The following is a 22968-nucleotide window of genomic DNA, read 5'->3' as shown; positions in this document are numbered from 1 at the left end:
TAAAGAACAAAAAGTTACCAATCAGAAAATCATCTCTTGAAGGCACAACTAAATGGTGCCCTCATACCTAGGGAAAACTAATTTGCTTCATGTGACTGGGCACTTCATTCTCAAAAGGTCTTTCAGGAACCAATATAATTACACAAGATCCAAGAGATAAACCTGTTCACTTATTTTTACAATCTGATTATAATAATTACTCAAATAATAATTCGATTCTACATGTTGATGACTATTACTTATTAAATATATCTCATGCATGAAGGTATCTGAGCACATATCCAGAGACAATGATTACTATAAACAGAATATGGAAAATGTATCAAAGTATTTTCTAAAAGAGATCAAAGGGCCCCAACTATGTGCGGAGTGCCACAGAAAGCTGACTAGCAACTCCCACGGATATTTCATGTGAGTTGAAGTTACACATCATATTTAAACATGATCAAACTCATTTATTTGCCAACCCATGTCAAAAGGAATTGTGGTACTGAAGAAACAAGTGCTCCTCAGTGAGAAGTCTGCGGTGGCCACTCTGGTACCTTCTAGACAATACACCCCACATGAGGTTCCTAATCCCTTGTTAGAAAGCCAATTATATGCTGGTTGAGAGGGGGACTTACTCTCACAGTTCTCACTTAGCAGATGCTTTCCCACATTGGAGAGTAAATATGAGCTTGTACCTTGGCACGTTCTAGTTGGAAGAGATCCTTGAGAGTAAATAGTATAATCATTCTCAACCACTAGCTGGAGAAATTTTCAAAATAGAGGCTGCTGTTCTTTCCTGATATTTTGATGTAGTAGATTTAGGAGATATCCCAGTTATCTGATTTAATTATTTCCCAGATAATTCTCACCTTATTTTACTGATAAGAAACAGTCCCAGAATAGGTGTAACATCTCTCAGAATGCCCCTGAGTCCCAGGCCAGTATGCCTCGGACATACCCAGCTCACCTGGACCATTAGGGGAACTCTTCAGTATATAATAGGGCAGGAAAAACAGCCCAGAGCAAGGAAAAATCTGCTGGGTAAGCACAGTCAATGTTTATGTTGCAGAATAAATGTAGTTGAGTTATTTTTGTGCTTATAAACTCAGCACATAAAGTTTCACACGGGTAAAATTATCCTTTAAGCTTTTTTAAAAAGGCCCTATGTTTGAAACTGACACATCTCAATAAATCCTAACAAGTCCATTTTTCCTCCAGCTTAAGGAGAGATCATTGGAGTGTTTTTAGTTACCATTGAGCAAGGATGACATTTTGGCTAATATTTAGGAGCACTGTTAGAGAAGCAACAACAGAACGAATCTATGTACTAGCATCACATCAGTGCAGAAAGAAGCTAAGAAACATATGAGAATTTTGATCAATTGGAAGAAAAATGAATTTATATATCTTACTTCATGCAAAGATTTGTTTTGAAACTGATAATAAATTTCATCCTTTAAAATCTCACTCTCCCGTTATCTCTGTCTTTTTGTAAAGAGTGCCTGTAACAGAAGCTATAGGTACAAGTAGCACCTCTCCTCCACTGAATAGAACTTGCTCTGGTGCTCAGCAGGTCACATGCCACACATGCCAGGTGGCTGCACTCATGCTGCAGAACCAAGTCTAAGATCAGTAGTTTAGGATCTACATGAAGCTCTTACTTACTTGCCTGAGGGCTTCAAACTTGGGATTACAAATGGGAACACTACATTATGAACAGGTTTTAGAAACGGATTCAACATGGGTTTAAGGAACTGTAAATCCCCCAATAACCTTCTATTCCTGCTTCGTGTAAATGAATAATCTTTTCACTAAACGTTGAAGCTCCCTGGTGTAGAATAAAGAGACTAAAGCTTACTCAAGTTCCTGTGTGTTGGGACTTCTAAGGAGTCCATGAATAGAAATAAAGAAAACTCGATCTGACAGAGAAGAGTATGTTAGCATATCCTTCTGTCACTGGGCTCACAATCCAGGTCCTCCAAACCAGCTTTTATCCATAATTAAACTGATGTTATATGTCCACATGTCCATGCTCTTGTGAAGTTTCTTCTAGTATGTTTCCTGTTGAAGAAATGATGGCTTCTTCAACAGACCTACCTATGATTGTTACCATAATGAGTAGTCTGATTTTTATAAAGGCCACCACTATGCTTAAATGTGATAGAAGAAACAGTGAGATGGTTATGGCTTTGGCCACAGCTTCCACATAAAACAGAGTCCTAGCTGAGAACATTTCCTCTCAAAGGCAAATCATTTAATTCCACTAGAATGAGAAAGTACCTTTTTTGTTCTTCCCTGAGTTAAGCTGGATGGCAGTGGTAAGACTACTGATTTTCCATTCAATCATAGCAGCACATGAGTCCTATTTAATCAATATGAGGGCAAGGCAAAGGGTTATTTTTCTTTCCTACCAAGGTAGAAGGAAGATGCATACTTCCAGCTCATGAAAATGGCTATAGAATGTCCTTCAGTAGGACCTCTCAGTGTCATTATCCCTGTGTCAGATGTAGATCTAACTACATGCTCAGAGTTTTATTTTCTATTTATAAAAATGTCACATCATTTGGATAATCAGCAGCTTGAATTTCATAAGGAGTTTTAAAGGTTGGCTATTTTGAAACCACCATATAATTCAGATCATTCACAGAAAAGCAATATGGCAGCCTCTTCTCCTACACTAAATGGGTCAAGGTTGTTAATACTGACTCTAAAAATACACCCATATAAGCATGGAATATCACCTTAAAGGCATCCAGACAGCATATGAAAATGTTTCTTTATCTTTGGTATGTTATCTGAAGAGCCTGGAGAAACAGAGAAAATAGATTCCTATTGGTCTGATTGTGCTATGATGACCTGGGTAAAGACACAACTAGCTGCAACAGTGGACAACATCAATAGCAATAAATTCTAGAGCTAGAAGAGACATGGCCTACCCTCCCCATTTTGCAGAGGAGGAACCCAGAAAGATGAAGTTAATTGTCCAAGGTTATATGAGAAAATGGAAGAACCTTACTAGAATCTAAGTTTTCTGACTTTTAATCCAAAGTTTTAATCTGTACACCAAGCTTCCTCTTTAAGATAATAATATTTGGTGTTAAAGGGCAACATACCTCCTCACATCTAGCTCCCAGGAACCATAATTCCCATTTTGGTTGCGTGGAAGAGGATTTAAGCTACTGTTATATCATGGCCTCATTGATATACTCCTGCAGACTTTGAAGTTGTCTCATAGTCTTATGGACTTAAAATTTATACTTTTCAAAGGGATACACTCTCTTTCAAAAACATCCATCTTACTTATTCTTGGCTTCTACCCATTATTGGCTTCCATTATTACATGTTTCTCACCTCCAGGTTACAGAGAAGAGGGAAGAAGAATCAGCCATCAATATATAAACAATCTTTTGATTTACCCCATGCATGAAAGTGAGTATTAAAAGATCAATTTTTTAAAAGAGCTATTACTCACTTTGCTATTGAGAATAGTGCCTCTAAGTATTTTTTCCAGCTTGATGTATATGAAAGACCGGGGACACACCCATAAAAAGTAGCAGTTCAACATAGCAGTTTTTTTTGAAAAGGGTAGAATGAACTATTCAAAATGATGCATAGAGCTTCTTCTTCTTCTTCTTCTTCTTTTTTTTTTTTTTTTTTTTTTTTTTTTTTTTGTGGGAAGAAGCCCTTCAAATGATTCTCAACTTTCCATTTTGTTTAGTTGAGAATTATTAGCTTGAGCTGTTAAAGTTAAAAATGAGAGGTTATAGAGGCTATACTATTTTGATAAAATATAACATATTTTGCCTCAATTTGGTTCTTCACTCAAGCCAGCAGAATGGGTACCATGACTCTGCCAACTGCCCAAAAATCAGTGGCATCTTCAGAAAAATATCCTTCTAAAGCAGACCACCCCTCCCCAAGATGGCAGGGGACATGCCGCTGGCAGCAATGTCTCTCAGCTTCACCACCAGAGTAAATCCTAATTTCCTTTCCTGACTCCAGTTTGCAAAACCATCCTAGGGAAAGACTATAATCAGCCTATTTTGGATTCCACTTCTGCAAATGTATTCTGAGTGGCTAAGTTTGGGGAATATGTTCAGTTTTGTACTATAATTTCCTTATCTTTGAACTTTAACTACCATATATGTAAAATAAAAAGAAAAAAAAACCTACCTTGAAGAAAGGTCATGAAATGTAATAGCATGTGTTATAGAAGCATGTAATAGTATGTGTCTCAAACACAAGCCATGAAACATACTAGGAGCCAGAAAAATATTGTTTTCCCTTCTCTGTTTTGCTATTTCACATACCTACTCCACATGTCCTAGTACTCTGTCTAGAATCCCCAGGCCTAGTAGCACATATATATGAATTTCCCATACCTATTTGAACATAGGCTCATTCCTCCACCAAGATAGCGTATTTTTAGGTTCTCTCTATACTCCATTCTATTTGCCTAGAATGGGGGCATAATGGACACTGTGCTGGGTGAAGGTCAGCTGGCAAAGGAGGACATTTGTTGATTACAGGTCAGCACAGAAGTCAACAAAGCCACTCTGCACCACATGGCACTGTATGTTGGCATCACTAAAGCACCCTGACGCCTTGATTATCCAGACATCCCCTACTGGGAGAAGAAAAATTATTAGACTTTAAAGAGCTCTCCACACAGAGTAAGACTAGGGGAAAGGATGCCTAGGCAGCCTTACTTTAATGCTGAAAAGTGTTTGATTAAAGCCCTCCCTACCCTAGACACATTGACTTACTAACTAAAGCAGGAAAATATATATTATTCCACATATCGTGCTTCTTATTGACAGGAATAAGGTTATAAAGCTTGGAGGCAATAGCAAGGGGCTCTAATTTTTGGTTCCAAAAACTTGGGCAAACCTGTTGTGAACAGGCATGTAGTGATAGAGAAGTAAGCGGATTTGCCTGCTTAGCAAGCTCTAATATGGGGCAGTATATGGTGACACCAAGCACTTGAACACCTCCCACCAAGTTAAGGCAGAAGTTTCCTTGGAGCATGGTTCTCATTCTAACGGTGGAATTTAGAATCATAAGATAAGGAGATAATACTCATTTCTGACCACCAGTGTAACTGTCACAAATCTCAAAAAAAAAAAAAAAAAGAAAAGAAAATGTGAGAATGGGAAAGCATTGTATGTGTGAGTGTGTGTATATATAAAAGAGAGGGAGGGGGAAAAGGAGGAGTAAGAAAAGAAGGTAGAGAGAAAGGGAGGGAGGGAGGAAAAGTGGGAGGGAGGGAAGGGGGAGGGAGATGGGCAAAGAAGGAAGATAAATGGAGGGAAAGAAAACATATAAACTACAAGTCATCAGATTTCTTGAAGAAACAAAGGATCGTGGCATATGTATAAAGTCTGGGAATAATTTTCTTCAATTATGTCACAGCCTATGAGCATCATAGTTCCTACCTGAAGACCATGCTTGGGCTAGTCAAAGGATACATTTTTATAGCATCATATTAGAATGATGTTTATTATTACCATAACCACATTCCTACACAGAATGTATTTTAAGGCGGAACTTATTTTTCCAAACGCACGTATTTTAGCGTTATATTGCATCCCAAACTAAAGCTGGCATAGATACTCAAATGATGTTTGAGGACATAAAAATACATTCCCTGAGGAGAAACTGAGCATTTTATTTTCTCCTCCCAGTTCTCTGAATGTGTACCACACTCCTGTGTTGTGTAAAACTGAAGAATGATGCATTATGTATGTTGCAATTCTGTAAAAATTTATCCACAGGAACTGAAATTTGGTGTGAAGGATATAATTTTCCCATCAGAAATGTGGGTATCATTTTATGTATTGTTTAAACCCTTCTTTTAAGAATCACAAAGGTCCTAAGACTTTTCATGTCAGTGACATAAAGCAGGTCCCGCAATGGTAAATTAAAAAAAAAAAAAAGTGACAATGTTTAACACTGCATATGTTCAAAAACTCTGCCAAGAAGGGGAAAAAATACTCTTGGCACCAGAAGCTAAAGTGAGATGGTTCTTTTGTGATCCATAATGAAGAAACAAATGGCTCTGTCCCTCTCCGATCTTGTAAAACTAGTGGAATAACATATGAACCTTACAGAAGGCTGAACCTACATTTCTTCAGTGGATTCCCAATTCTATTTTCTGGAGTACAAGAATCTGTCCACCTTTACAATACTTTGTGGATCGTGTGTATAAATGTTGGAAGGCAGGGGAGAGTTACTGCTTTCACACTATAGAAATCGATATCTTCACTTCTAAAGGACACCAATGATGAACTCAAAACCACTTTTGTTCTCTGGGTACCATCAGTTGGCCTTGAGGTCTACACCACACTAGGTAAAGTCTGGGACCTTAGCTTGCAACAAGTTGCAGAGCCGGATATCTGTCTCAAGGCACACAGCATCTCATGGCACCCTGCAACATCTGTAGGCACACTACTTAAAGTGCAAAATGGCAATACCACAGGTGTCCTGTTTCCCTCAAGAATGCACAGAGTAAACAATTTAAATGACAAGGAGATGATATTTAACATTTCGCATAACAATCTGCTAAAAGCATTGTTAAAAAAGATTATATGTTAGGCAAAGGCCCAAACGCTGCATGTACGAGAGAAAGCCCCCACCTTTTTCCTACTATAGAAAAAAACTGATTTGGATTTCAAAAATGCAGAGCTGGGGTTCCTTCCAGCCAATGACATCCAAGTCAAGCCAGGAACTCACTAAGGTTCTTCAAAATAAACCAACAGCTCCTCCATTGAATTGTTTCCACCCCAGAACAAGGAGGTCCGCTTGTGGCATAGTGGGTTGTCAGCAGGAGCAGAGAAACTAGAAAATTCCCACAGACTGATTGAATAGGAAACCGTTCTGGGAAATGCCATCCTCAAAGCTCTGCAGAGATGCAGCTTGGGGCCTGGTCTCAGGTAAATCATGGCCTCCCCTCTGATCAGCTGCACATAGCCACAGCTTTAATTAGAGCCTCCCAGAAGGCTATGCTTCTGCCCATCTATCTGCTGCTTTATAATAAGGAAGGGGGTTGTCCAGGTTTGTGTCATGCTGCAGCTGAGGCCCAAATAGTACTTTAGGGATTCTACATTTATAAACATCCAGGAAACCACTGACCTTCCAGCTTGGAATCTTCCTCTTAGATCCCTCACTGTGAGATGAGTTCCCAGAAGACTTACTGTGACTGCTACATGTTGCAGTTCAGTGAAGCCACTGAACATGACCTCAATAACAGAGAAATATCTCACAATATCAGGCCATTTGTAGTTTTTAGAGAAAGACACCCTGTTCTTCTTCTGTTTTCTACGGAGAACATCACAAATACTATATACATTGCCCTAGAGACCGATAGCCAGATGCCATATGAGTCCTTGGGGTATAGAACAATAGAATAGGCACTATAAAAACATTTCTGAGGCTAACTTCCAGAAATGAACAGGGTGGCTCAGAGCCGTGCAGTGGGGAAATCACTATTTCACGAAGAATGATATTTTTAGACAGCTTGGAAAATGAGGAGTGCCCCAAACCACAAATGACACCGCAGAGCAGTCAGCCCCAGTGGAGAGTCTGGGCCACACTTCTGCTGCTCATTTCCCTAACAGCCCCAAATTTTGCTCACTTGTCTCTGTAATAAAGTTTCTACTTGAGGAAAATGGGCATTTATGGAAAGGTTATTATGCCACATGCTGTCAATTTTTATAGCAAACTCTGATATTCTTTTCTTTTGATTTCTGAACTCAGAAGTTCTTAATTCTTAATTTAGCCAAAAATGCCAATGGGTAACCTTCATCCCCAGCCCACCTCATGTTTGATCCCTGGGGCTCTCCGCCACATATCTTCTCTCTTCAGATATAATTTCCATTTCTTTGTATTTCTGTTCTGTGTTGTAAGATAATTCATCTCTCTGCTCTTCTCAGAGCAATAATTCAATTCTCAGTAGTGAATAATCTTTTTTGTTTTTCAATTTTTCAATCAGGAGTCATTATAGTTTTTATGCTGGTAAGTCATTTTTGTGCCCCAATTACAACCTCATGAGAATCCTCCTTCCTCTTTTCATTAAAGTGCTGTTCTACCTCTTCTACTGCAACCACTGTAGTCAGAGCCAACTATACTATTTGTTTAGCTGAGCTCCCTCTAGTCTTTGTGCCCCCTTAAATATGTGGTGACAATAGCATCCTTATAGTTTAGACTTTGAGCAAATGAAACAAGTGGATGGTGGATGACAGAAACATGATTTTCCTAGTACTGCCTACTGGTCTCAAGTGCTCCAGTCAGGCCTCTCTGGATGTGGAACTATCCAGCTACACTAGCTAGGGTTGATTCGTATAATGAAATAGCATTAAATAACTATTTTTTTTTGGGGGGGGGAGGCAGTGAGTAGTTAACTTTTCCTGAGGGTTTGGAAATCAAAGAGTGAGTAAATAGTGAAATGTGCAGGCTCTCTAATCACATGACATTCTCAACTATTTATGGTCAAAAGTCATAAAGATGTGACCATTGAATCATATACTTAGCTGACTGAGGGAAATATGGTGACTAATAGTAGACTCAGATTACATGGATTCCCCATATTTTTAAAAGAGAATTTCAGGGGAACTGACTAGCTGAAAATCCCAGAAAATGCAATTTTGCCCAAAAAGCTCAACCTCAGCCTTGCCTCAATGGGTAGACACAGACATAATAGGGCCATGTTAAGCAGGTAAATGTGTAGGGAAGACAATGTGCAAAATATAAAGTAAATAATGAAACAAGGATATGAGAAAGATTGAAAGAGAAGTTGAGAGAAGAATGAAAATGAATGACTGTGCTTCCTGTTGAATTTGTTTGCAATTTCAGTCATTCATGAGACCCTGCTTCAGTTCCAACCCTTGAATTTCAAAACATCTTTATATGATTTATTTATACAATATACCTTCCTTTATATAAGTCAGCTTGAGGATATTTCTATTTCTTACAACCAATCTCAAACTAAGACCCAAATCTAAATTAAGGTTATGATAATTGATTAATTTTATCATATCTTTTGTTCTGACTCCTTTCCTGGCCTTTAGACTCATAGCCAACTTTCTATTTGAAATTTCATTATAAATCTAAAATCATCTCAGGCTTAACTATCTGCAACATAATTCTTATTTTTATTGCTTGAATTTTTTATATAAAACATGTTCCTCTATCAAATTTCTCAGTAAATGCATCAAAATTATTTTCTTCATATGCCACATCTGATTTATTACTATAATAGACAATCACAATTGTTCACCAATATTCAGTTGCCTCTATTCTGAACACATGAGAAGATTGCAATACCCTGTCCCCTGCGTACCTTGCTCTGGACAATAAAATGTGAAAAAAAGTTACATGCATTGTTTCTTTGTAGGAGCATTTAAGAGCTGTTATTTGATTGTCTATATTTTCCTATAATGTGATAGATGATATTTCATATGGTAGAGTATTGGTCAGCCTGGGTTGCTGACTAAGCCAGAGCTCTCTCAGACTCAAAAAATAAAATAGTATGTTAAAAAAAAAAAATGGCACTGACATTTGGAAGTTATTTGTAACTGCAGCATAAACTAGCCTACTTAAAACAATCCCCCAATCATTTTGGCTCTATTATCAAAATATATTCCAAACCTGATGCTGTTACCTCCTTTTCTACCATCACGGTATTCCAAAGAACCCTCATCCCTTGCCTGTATTTACTGCAGGAACCTCTCAATCGGTCTTCTCTTTTCTACTTTGACAAGTAGGATCCCAAGTATGATCTCCAAGAAGCGACCAGACATTTTGTCATTTTTAAGGTAAATTTGATTATGTCACACCCTGCCCAAACCCTTAATAACTTCCCATTAGACTTTGAATAAAAATCAAAGTTATTCCATGAACTCCAACACTCCATGATGTGGTCGCTGTCTATTTGTTCGAATTTGTCTTTTGCCATTCTTTTATCTCTCTGCTCCAACTACATTGTCTCTCTTATCATTGCTTGCAAACAGTAAACTAATTCTCCCCTCAAGGTTTTTCTCTTGTTGTTATCTCTGTGTGGAATATTCTGTGTGGCTTGGCTTACTCCTTCCTATCACACAAATCTTTGTTTCAAAATTACATCCTCAGATAGTCATTTCACAGTAACTAACTGTCCAATTATTTAGTTTTCCTTCATAAAGTACTCTTTGAACTATCTTATTTCTTTATTTGTTTATGTTTTTCTTTTTCTAGACTACGAACATCATAAGGAAATAATTATATTTTTCAGTGTTCTGTATCTGTTATCTAGAAAAGTTTCTTGTGCTTAGTAGAGTTCAATAAATACTTCTAAAATGGGTGAATTAATGACTAAATAGCTTAAACAATTAAGATGTCAAAACAATACTGCAGTGAAAAGACAACTGAATAAGAAGTAATATTTTTTCATAAATCCTTAACCTAGTTTGTTTTTTAACAGAGCAAAAAATAAATAAAAATATTGCTAATTAATAAATTTGTATAACTTTTATCCATGTCTTACCACTTAAAATCTTTTTATTAAGTAAAATCTCATGTTCAAGTTAACTTGTTTAAATTAGCCAACACATACTGAAATGAGAAGACCTTTTAAAAAGAATTATAACAGGATACATTTAAAGTTGCAAGGGCAATAATTAAGTTGTGTTTTTCAATCCAAATTGCCTAAAATTTCTAAAATGGACACAAGAAATGAGCAAGAAAAGGATATAAAAGTTAAAAAACAGACTCAAAGACAAAGTAGGAGAGCAAGGATTAGAGCAAAAACCATTAAGTAGAAAACACTAAACTAACAAATATTTATGGAAAATAACTTTCTAAATAGTTTAACTAGAGGAGATCCATAATAAGCTATAAGTGCAACCAACACATTTGCTCTTAATCATCACCTCCTTGATGTTTCATGTGGTTATGTGTACTTTCATCATATGTCAAGATAACATATGTGAATTTCCATCAGTGGGGATAATTATTGGATTATTATTGTAGTGGAAACAAAAGATTTGTACCAATACACTAGCTCAGTTATCAACTTTACTCATGAAATACTCTACATTTTTATAAAGCAGGTGGTCTAGGTAAGAAGTCTTTACTATGACCAAGAGATTTATGGAAGATACCAGCTTTCAAAGGAATTAAACTTTTTTCCCCCTGGTCTCAGAAGCATTCCAAGGAAGAATGACCTTTAGAGTCAGGAGGATTGAGTCAGACAATGGTTCTGAGACTCTGAAGTCTTAAATATATCATTAAACTTTTGATTCTAGATGAGGATAAGAATAACAATATCTATCCTAGATGTTTCATAAAATTGTCATGAAAATAATACATGCTAAAGACATTTTCAGATTTTTTAAAAATTCTGCCTCTTTGAGGTTATTGAAATTATCCTCTAAATTGAAGCTTTCATATGTATACCTTTAGCAATAAGAGAAAAAAAAAAAGAGCAAGCACCAAAATGCATATATTTCACCATATGGTCTTAACTTCTATTTGAGACTAACAATGTTTAATATTTCTGTTTAAGAATTAGCAGAAAATGACACTCCTGTTTCTTTAAACACACAAAGTACTAAGAGCTATCACTCAATAATAAACACCCATAGTCTATTTTCAAACCCAAACATTTCCAAATAATTTATTTCCTATCCAAGAAGAAAGCTAAATCTGTGGCCCATCGCAAATGAAACAAAATTCTTTATAGCATTCATTTAAATATTTAAAAAGAAAAACAAAATTGGAAAAAAATATACAAGATTGTGCATTGTATGAAACCTATATGCTGTTATATTATTTGCCAAACCTCTGAAATCTAAGCCTCCATAGTGTTTCGATTTGTTGTATTGTTTTGTTTACTTGAGCAAGTCTTCTATTTATTACTAAACATATCCAATTATTAAATAAGCAGAATAGGAGGCATGATGAATACGCTGATGGAAGCATTTAGTTTCATGGAAAATGTTGATAATGAAAACTTAACTATCGATTATCTGAGCCCAGTCCAATATCACACTCAGAATCACTTTATGGAAATGATTAGTTATAAATTTTTTAAAAGTGCATTATACCAAAAATTTACTGTATACCAGGAATCCCCTGTCAATAAAGATAAGTTAACTCTTTAAGGAAAATAGCACAAGAAGAGCCCTTATTTTCAATCTTAATAAAATCCATCCAGTCCTCTCTCTTACACACAAAGCCCATACTATCTAAAGATGTAAAAATGAGATCACAGCTAAATGAATCTGTTCACTTTGCCCATCTTCATCACCAAAACCAATCAATATAATCTATTCAATTAATTACAAGAAAATAGTCAGTCACTCATGTGACCTGAATGAAGCATAGTCAGCTAGCTTTGGCTCAATCAATGACTAGGTCTACTTGATAGGTATGGAATAAATTTATCTGCCTTTTTGAAATTTAGGATCGAATCACACCATCTTGAATGTTCATTGATTATGTTGTTCTTCCTACCTCATGGTGATTCTTGGTCAGCCATTCCTTAATGGTGCTGAGGGCAATAATTGCAGCAGGCTCATTAGGGAAACCTAAGTGAAGAGCAGAATAAAACAAATAAAAAAAATGATAAAGGCAATACAGAAGTTAGTTATGGTATGATACTGGATTTTTCTTATTTAAGCGGTATTCATTTCAACCAATCAATACTGAGAAAGGCAGGCTTTAGTAAGGTATACACGTATATGAAGCCTATGATCCTACGAATAAGGCATTAATTAAGGGGGTTGGTCCTACACCAATCTAGAGTCTAAAAGCAATAAAGAATTTAATTGTCTCTTCAATTCTACAACAATTTCAATTAAACACATATTTGCATTCGCTTAATAGGTTTCAAAGCACTTTCTTATTTTTTCATAAGAGGTGTTCAGATTAAGGTTTATAAGCCAAAAAAAAATTAGCTCAGAACATTCATGTGGTTGACCCAGGGTCACAAGTCCAACAGTACTCCATCGATGAACTTGCACAAGACAGGGCAAAGAACAAACCAAATAGCCATACATTGAAAGCTATTATCAAAATTCAAAGGAGATAATGCCTGTTTCATTTAGGGCCATTGGAAATGATGTTTGAGATTAAAAAAAAAAAAAATGAACTGACCTGATTTCATAGTATGGGTTTGGTTTTAAAGGGCAGGAAGATTGATACACTTATACCCTATCCCATTGAGCATGAGCACACATCACCAGAATTTCTAAAATTCACCCAGAATGTCCCTTTAGCTCAGGGGTCTTTAACCCCTGGGCCTCGGACCGGTATGATTCTGTGGCCTGTTAGAAACCTAGCAGGCAGTGCAGCAGGAGATGAGCAGCCAGTAAGTGAATGAAGTATCATCTATATTTGCAGCTGCTTCCCAGGGCTAACATCACCGCCTCAGCTCCATCTCAGATCAGGCATTAGATTCTCATAGGAGCACCGGTTTCTGGTAGCAAAGAGGTTGCAGACTGCTGCTTTAGCTTATATAAACTGAACACATTCCTGAACTTGCAGTATCATCAGACATTCTGCCAGTAGAAATAAAAGTATGTGAAGCAATAGCCTTATAAGTTATAATTTATGGGGCAGAAAGAAGAGACGAGAGCAACTATTCTATTGCAACTACTCTCCTGAAGCTCCCCTTTGGCTTCCTAAACACCAAATCCCATAGCCTTTCAATCAGTCTTCATCTACTACGGTATTAGACATGCTTGACTAGTTTTTCAAATTTCAACATCTCTTCTCTCCCGGATTTCCTTTTTTTATTATTGTCTTAACATGTACAATTCAATGATTTTTAATATGTCCACAAAGTTGTACAACCATCCTCACTAATTCCATAATATTTTCATTATCCCCAAGGTACCCATCAACAGTCACTTCCCAATATGCCCTCTCCCACAGCCTCTGGCAACTATTAATCTACTTTCTATCTCTATAGATTTGGGAATTATCCTCCTGAATTTTTCAGTGTTGCCTTCTTCTACGTCTCCTCCTACCTATTTGACCTCCCCTGGCTCCCTTATCTAAGATCACCTATTAAATATATATAATTCCCAACATCCTAAACTCAGCTTCCTTCTTCCTCTATACTCTCTGCTTTAGCCAGCTGCAGCATTGTCCACCACCATGTCTAAGAGGATGTCTTCTAGTCAGAGAGGCTCCTGTGACATTGCCTGTTCAGGTGCAGAAAGATATGTATTACTGAAATGAAGAGATAGGAGATTTAAAAGACCTAGTTTTATTGGAGGGTAAATACATATTCCAGTAGCTTATACTAATGATATAAATCTCAATAGAGTTTCAGAGAAGATATGTGAGAGAGGGTTTTTTTTGTCCTTATTTCTGATTAGGTTTCTGCCTGCTTTGTTAAAGAGTGTGTTAGGAAAGGGAACAAATAAAGTAGGGCCAAGTGCCACTCGAGCATTATCATATGACAGAGAACCGCTGTCATATGGAAAATATGTACAAGTTCTTGAAATTTTGTAAATTCATCTCTGACATTTGGGATTGTGAATTTGTTTTGAATTATTTCATCAGATTTATTTTCCCTAAATGAATACTTCAAAATATAAAACTCTTCAATTTAGAAAATCCTGTTAATTTTTAATTAGCTAATTTGTTAAACAAATTATTATTGAAACAGAAGAGTGTATATATACAGACACTTTTAAAGAATCCCTGTCCTCTATAGCCCAAAGTCTGAAGGAGAAAATTGACAAGAGGTAACCATGATAAAACATGCCAAATGCATTAGGGATGCAGAGACACAGATGAAGAGAACTAAAATAGAAAGGGGAGACTTTCTAGGAAACAGCAGAATGTTTGGGGAAGGAAACTATAAAGTGAGAGCAGAGGAGACATTGTCCTCAGAAGTAATTTATGAGCAACAAGAAATGGAAAAGGTAAAGGAAAGTGAAGGGGTACTAAAGCAAGAAGAGTATGTGTGGGCTGAAAAGAAAAAAAGGAGGTCAGGATGGGCATTTGTGGTTAGGGGTTAACCACAGGAAGCTTTTTCAATTTACTTCTCCTCTGAGTTTAACATCTACATTTGTAATCACCTTGATGTGCTCCAGAACCAGAAATGTAACATGTATTCATCTGTGAAATGAACCGCTTCCTGAATTTCTGTTTTATGCCTATGGCTTTACCTCTCTACTTGTCATTATAATATTTGCCTGTTCTCTCTGCTGGTAACTGAGTCCTAAAATCATTGTCCCTCTGAAATTCGTTTCCTATGGGTCTCACTCAAGATCTGATCGGCCCTATCCCAGGCAACGGCAGTCAACTTACAATTGTGCTCTTTTGGTCTTCTCCCCTTCTCCAATCTACCTAGCATACCAAATCCAGGTAATTCTCCCTGAAGTATAGTTACCACAACCTTACACAAAACGATGGTGGCCTTTGTTGACTCTCTAATTCCTACAGAGTGAACTTTCTCTTGGCATTATATATCCCCACGGGGCCTTTCTAGACTTGTGTCTCAGTTTTCCTTATTTATTCTCTTCCCCTAAAAATTCTTCTCCAACTTTTTAATATATTTAAGAAGTACTTAAATTCTAAAATTATAGGGCTATATAAAGCTAATAAATACTGTAATTGCACTCAGTTGCAGTGGCCATAAGCATTAACCTTTAGAAGATGTAATTCCCCACAGAGAAATTATACAAGTTCTTATAGAACCATGGCAACTATGGTCAGTCCTCAATTATTTGTGACCTTTGGTCACTTTCCCACATTTATTAAAACCTCTGGCACTGAGTTATGGTTTTCCTAACCTCAAGGCTTGCCATAACCCCTGGGTTATTTCAGCATCCAAGAAGATGACCCACCCAACACCTGGCCTGCCAGTTCCTTGACCTGGTTATTTTTAACAACAACCTCCACTTCACCTCTACCCCGGATCTCATCCTATATCTGGATGTAATATTTCCATTCCGAAAAGACTAATTGAACCAGTCCTCTCTCAAAAACTGCTCTCTCTTTCATTCGTTTGTTCAGCTACTTCACAAGGAACGCCCTTTTCAAGGATTTGGAGCCTACTCTGTCCTCAAAAACTTCCCAAATTAATGCTAACATGTTCTTCCTGAACAGTCTGACTCTTTCCTATCATTCTAGGCTCATCCTGTTCTGTATCACTCTTTGCCTTCTTAACCTTAGCTATACCAATCTTCCTACTGTCCTTCAAATGTGGCATATCTCTTTTTGCCTTCCTGCCATAGGCTTTGTTCATGATTTTTCCTCTTCCTAAAATGCCATTCATCTCCTCTTTTCCTAGCTTATTTTAACTTTTATTTTCTTCTGTTCAGGCATCATTTCTCCAGGGATGGCTCCTCTGACACTGACAACTCTCTATTTTGGGTTTTCACAGCACCATGTACTTATCTTTCACAGAATTCATCGTAGTTGCAATTTAACATTTATTTATGCAAATATTTGATTAATAATATTAATAAAATGAAAGTACTATGGGAACAGATACCACATCTATTTTTGCTTATCATTGTATCCCTAAAACATTGCTGGCACATAGGAGATGATTGATAAATATGTTGAAGGAGTAAATAGGTTGTGGATTTGTGAATCTTTGTATTGACAACAGAAAAGGCTAAATACTGGGAGAACAAGTTTGTTTAGCCCTAGAGTATGGGGAGAGTGAAGGGATTCTGAGAAGATGTCCAAACAGAATGATATATCTACATGGTCTTATTTCATCTCTAAGGGAAAACTATTGAGAAGATGCATAAAATAAAACATAGTTTCTGGTTGGAAGACCTGCTGTACGCAATTAAAAGGGGAGAGAAACATCAAGACAAACATCTCTAAAAATGCACCCTCTCTCAGTGTGTATATTCACATATATAAGATAAAGTACATTTGGAGTAAACAGCAACAGCACAATCCTTTGTCCGCTTAACTACAAGACCACAAGGGTTACAAGTAAGACCAATAAATAGAGGACAGATTTTTTTTTTCCAAAGGGTGAGCTCCCAATAACAGTGAGGACTTCCTCTGGAAGTCACACCATATTCTGGTTACCAGAGGACTTTGTTCACAAAAGCAGAATGGCCACCCAGAGGGAAGGCAGCAGACAATATTTAGATGAATCACTGAATAAGATGACAGAAAATCTTTTCCAAGTATGAGGGTCAATGAGGGTTAAAAAACTATTATTAATTTAGGGCCAGGCATGCAGGTAGTTGTGTGTGTGTGTGTGTGTGTGTGTGTGTGTGTGTGTGTACAACAAGATGTGCATAGAATCTGTGCTTCTGCTAGCATTCCAAAGCTTAGTTCCTTATTCATTAGGATGGATGATTAAAATTAACTTTTGTTGTAAATATTGAAGTTGACTTAAACAGATTTAAATGCTTTTTTATTTTTATTTACTTTCATATTTAAATTGTTTGTTAAAATTTTACATATATACACACTATGCATACACACATGTAACCATTACCAAAATCAAGGTATAAAACATTTCCAACACCCCAGAAAGCTGCCTATTCCTGAGTCAATATCTACCCCCTGAAGGAACTGCTCTTCTCTCCTCTATTACCACAGGTTATTTTGGTCTGCTTTATACTTTATATACATGGACATACAATGTGCACATTTTTCTATATATTTTATTCAACATTATGCCCTCTTGATTTATCCATGAAGTTACATATAGCAGAAGCTCATTCCTTTTCATTGTAGTGTTAAATTTCATCTTATGACTATTCCACAGATTACTTAACCATTCTAGTATTGATAGACTATTGGGTTAGTTCCAGTCTGGAGTTATTATGAAAAACGCCACCATGAACATTCTCATACATGTCATTTGATAGCTATAAGTACTTGTTTTTGTTGAGTATAGACCCAGGAGTTGGAGCTACTAGACCATAAGCTATGAGGTTATTTAATTCTGGTAGATTCTGCCAAGGTTTTCCAAAGCAGCTGTACCAATTTATACCCCTACCAAAAGTATATGAAAGTTTAAAATGATGTATTTATCAATTTAGTTAGTTAACATTTCAAGATGTACTTACTAATTCTATTTTCTTGACCACATTTAATGTCATTAAAGATAGCTTTAGGCTAATCAATACCTTTTATAGTTAGAAGCTCAGATGCATTTTATGACTTGCTGGTTTTCTCCCACATATCAGTGAGTACTCAAGCAAAGAAAGAACAAATTTAGTCAACAGATATCAAAACAATTAAAATGAAAGAGGGAAAAGCTGAAACAGAAACAGCAAGTCGAGTTTGCAATGGTTTTCATAGATAGTATACCAAATAACTCATTAAACATTTTCTTTTCACTCAGTTTTTAAGTAGATACTTATTTTTTAATCAAATTGTAGGAAGATACAGCAATGAAGACTCATTGCAGGTTTTACCTAGCCACTGAACTATATGTCTATTGGAATTGTTGAAAACCTGGAATGTCTTCCACACAATTAGAGTGAATCTGGTTTGACCTTGCCATAAACAGTATTCCTCTCTAGCTCGCATTTTTTTTCTTTTGCTATTGTTGATAATTTCCTAATATCTTTAACTTTGTTCAGAGGCTTCCATGTAGAAACTAATGTTGTTCTCCTGAAATAAAACTCAGACATATTCTACTGAAAATCTAGGCTATCCTAAGAATAAATATAACTATGCCCATAAAACTGCTCTTTTTTTGGAGGCAGAAGCAATTGATCAGCTTTTATTTTAACCTTAAAATGAGAGTCTCCTTGTAGCTATAGATTACCATATCATAGAGAGGCAAATGGTAATGACTTAAGTCAATTATTTTAAAGAAGTTCTCACTATAAGTAAGCTATGCTTTAAAATAATAACCTCATCTACCATTTACAGTCTAACAGGGCCTCCCTCTCTTGTATTTTCCCACAATATTCCCTTCCAGTCCAGTTACCAAGAGTCATCTCTGCTTTAACTGTGGATATCTTTCTAGCAGTTGTAGAAAGAAAACAATTTGGAGATCAATGTCCAGGAATAGCTCACAAATGTAAAAACTATTATTTATGCACTGAATTATTTTATTTTCAGCTTCATAATTGCTTCTGTAGTGGTTTTAACCTCAGAGTGTGTTTAGTCTATACACTTATACCATCCCTCAGGGCACTTGGCCCAAAGCTGTGATAAAATACTAGCCATTTTATGGAACCATAAGTTCCCATGTGCATCGAAAGTCATTGCCATACTAACTGGCCCTCATAGTAATTATAAGCACCAAATTGATACTGAATTGCTAGAAATATCCAGAAGTTAGAACCAATAGTTTTAAAAAATCAAATTTTCTTAAACTCTGTACATTAAATTCACATCCACTTTTGAGCCCTCCCTCCCCATCAAGTCTTTGATGAGGAAGCTTGCTGTTGCTTCTTGTTTTGATTTACACGCAATCTCAAGTAAAATGAAAATACAATGCAGTTACTAAACATGAGATTTTCAACATTGATAAAAATCTCTGTCCTAACGAGAGGGAAGTATGACTGGATTTATTGAAATGTTAACATCAGTAGAACTAGGATTATCAACATTGACTATCGATGAAAAATTATACTTAAATTTTTTTAGAGTATGACTATATTTTCCATCTTAGCACAAAAGTGCGAAGGGACATGAAAAAGTATACTTTACAAGCTCAGGTAAAAGCTGATAAAGTGCAAGATGAGCTGTGTTTTTCTCAGGACTCTTCTCACTGGTTCCCCCTGAAAACACGCACATCTGTCCTGGGTGGGGAGGAGAGGCGAAGGGGCATAGATGGAGGCTGTGGTGGGCATGGGGGCCTGGGAAATTACAGGGCAATGAATTAACTTTTGTGCGTGTGTGTCAAAATGTCTTTTTTTCAATCCCTTCCCCAGGCCTTCTTCCATCCCACGAAAGCAATTCTGATAGCATGATGAAATCAAATTACTTGAGAGAAATGATCTGAAGGAGCCTCACCGTTAAGCAATTGCTAGAGCAGCCACTCAGACAATTCTGGCTAAAGGCTGAGTTTCACAAAAGATAAAACAGGTGAAGTAATAAGAGTGACACTGGCCCTTGTTACTGCAGTGAGCGCAGCAGCAGAATGCTAAAAAGGGTATCACTGGTTTCCCTCAGGACAACAAAGGGGCAACACAGAGGCAAGAGTGAGACGTCCACAGCCTGTCGTTAAGATGGTGGCGCCTTAGCTGTTGTTTAAAAGGACAGGGCAGTTTTTGTTATATGCGTATATACACATAATACGACATATTATTAAGTGAATAACTGTAGCAGATGTTGACAATGCCCTACACATGTCTCCTTGCCATGTGCCATTCTCGTGCACTGGCTTACCTTACAAGCTCCAGCACCTGAGGCCTTTTAACTGAGGGCTCTCTCTGGCATCCAGCGTTCACTCGGTCTTCATGTGGGTCAGGTCCAAAGTGTCAGCAAATCAAGGCCATCGTGAGCATTCTTCAACCCAAGACTAAGGAGCGATGATAGATAAATGTCCCCACTCACTCACCTCTCAGGCGGGGTGACAGCGAGGTGCAGCCTGTACTCAGTTACCCAGAGATGTCCATGGGGATACCCTTCAGCAGTCCACAGCAGCAAACCACTCAATAATAGTCTATTGGTTTTCTTTATCTGTCTCTTATCCCTGCTTCCTTTCTTGAAATCATCTCCCAAATTAACGACTTTCACCCAAACCCTTGCCTCTGAATCTGCTTTTGGGAGAAGTCAAACTATGACAGCAATCAACATATGTTCGTGAATTTCAGAAAAATAATATATCATGTCTTATCTTGATAGTACGCTTTCTGTAAACTTTTCTCGTTGTAATTTCTGGAATGTAAACAGTAGGCATATGTTTTACAGACCACTTAATGACATGGAAGGAAGCTCACTGACTGTCAGCATAGAATCACAATATTTTACTTTGGAGGACTAGAGGTCATATAGGTTAGGCTCACACTGGCATGAAACCTGTCCTCATGAAACAGAATTCTTGAAACAGTAGTAAATTATTATTGTTGTTGCTGCTTCTGTTGCTGCTGCCACTGCTGTTGTTAACATTTTTGAGCAATTATTATGTACAAATCACTTTATTTAGCATTTACATCTTCACAACAGGCCAACAAAAAGAAGGGAGAAGAATAATGACAATGAGTGACTTGTAAACGGACAGTGACTTTAGTTTATTGAAGGAGGGGTTGATCAAAGAGGATTAATTTGGATTTATATGAAATACTGCTGAGAACTAATCAAAGTACAGTGTGACTGTGTTATGCAAGCTTTAGTAAACTCAGTATCGCTCACTAATATGGTTTGGTCAAACATCTGCTTGAAGAGGAAGCAGTGATACTGCATGTCGCCATGGGTGGGCATGGGGGAGGAGCCTCAGCTGTCCTTAGGAGCCCTGCCACCTCTGGCTTCCATGTAAAAGAGCCCAAGCCCTCAAGGTTCCCTTCTTTCCCATTTTACAACAAAGAACAAATGACTCTCAGAGAACTCAAGCTAGGGGCAAGGCCAGTACCCAAGATGGAACATATCATAACTCCTCTCCTTCAGAGACTCCAGTCCCCGTGTAACGGTGTTTTAAACTCCAAAGGGAGGAAATCACATTGGAGGCCCCTGTGGTCTGAAAGTTTGTTTCATAGAGCTGAGTGCAGTGCCTCCTGCATGGGCCACACCCAACAGACCTTGGCCAACCGATATTATGCCCACTTTCTAAGGTGGCAGCACCAGCTTGCCATTTAATGTCTTCATTGCAGAGTATGGGTGGGACCTGAGGAGTCCCTTGGGAATGTAGAAAACCTGTTTTTTTCTGATGGCACAATTATAGTGGTTCCTCTTATCCAAGAGAGGTACATTCCAAGACCTCCAGTGGATGCCTAAAACTGCAGAACCCTATAAATACTATGTATTTTTTCCTATACTTTCACACCTATGATAATGTTTAATTTATAAATTAGGCACAATAAGAAATTAAGTAATTAACAACAATAATAATGAAATGGAACAATTATAATATATTATAATAAAAGTTATGTGAATGTGGTCTCTTTCTCTCTCTGTTGTCCCAAATCTCTAGAATTTTCCATTTAATATTTTGAGACCACAGTTAACTGGATAACTGTGAAAAGCAAAACCACAGATGAGCGAGGCTACTGTACACCACATACAGGTACATCACTGTGGACACAAATGGAACCTGTAAATTTGAAGCTCACTGGTTCACAACAGAACTTCTGTGACATCGTATCTTTCTCCATCGTCCTGCCTTTTCCCTTACTTTATGTTATTCAACTTCTCACTGATTATTCTGGCAGGACCTCTGGGATTAGTCATAATATAAAAAGAGAGAAGGGAAATTCTGTACTGTCCTTTTAATCATTTTAATCTCTTCACACCCATTCTTTCATTTCACTTGACATTATGTGTGCCATAGCAAATGATACCCCATAAATTCTTCTATATTCAGTTACTTTGGCTCTCTCCTATTTAAAAAAATTCTGAAACGTGAAACTTTCCTTTCAATTTTTTTTCTCCTCTGCTTGGCAAAGCAGGTATGAATGAACGGCGTTTTCATGGGACACGAGATTACAATCTATGCAAGCTTCATCAACTTCTCTAACTATAAGCTCCAGTGTCTGTTTCTGAGAGTATTTTTAAAATCATCTTTTGCCTAAGCAATTATAATAATTACCTGAGAAATACCTCATGAAACAAATTCTAACAAGATGTTCCTATTACCCTTGAATAAGTCTCTTCAGCAAAAAGATGAAAGATTTCACAGAATCACTTGGAATAGAATTTTTTCTATGATTCTTCTTTAAAAGAAGATTTTTTTTTTTCCTGGAGAAGCAAACAAGGAAATTCATTGAGGACATCACATTTGAGTAGAAAAGATTTATATTGGGATCTACCGAGAGATGGAAATGCAGTTTCTACTTTCTGAAATGTTGGCATTCTGTTGTACATGGACCTGATAGCCAGTGATCTTCCTAA

General features: G+C 37.0%; 1 protein-coding gene across 3 annotated transcripts in view; it reads right to left on the bottom strand.

Moving 5' to 3' along the window:
- MACROD2 (mono-ADP ribosylhydrolase 2) overlaps positions 1–22968 on the bottom strand; it is a 1752897-nt gene that overhangs the window by 452982 nt on the left and 1276947 nt on the right. For all 3 annotated transcript variants that reach the window (XM_036229035.1, XM_036229037.1, XM_036229036.1), the window contains exon 8: positions 12478–12551. In XM_036229035.1, coding sequence (XP_036084928.1) covers positions 12478–12551 — 74 coding nt within the window. The remainder of the gene's footprint in view (positions 1–12477; positions 12552–22968) is intronic.

The sequence above is a fragment of the Rousettus aegyptiacus genome, unplaced genomic scaffold (genome assembly GCF_014176215.1).
Source record: "Rousettus aegyptiacus isolate mRouAeg1 unplaced genomic scaffold, mRouAeg1.p scaffold_m13_p_12, whole genome shotgun sequence".
NCBI lineage: Eukaryota > Metazoa > Chordata > Mammalia > Chiroptera > Pteropodidae > Rousettus > Rousettus aegyptiacus.
The sequence above is the reverse complement of the archived record's forward strand: the minus strand, read 5'-3'. Positions and strand labels throughout refer to the sequence as shown.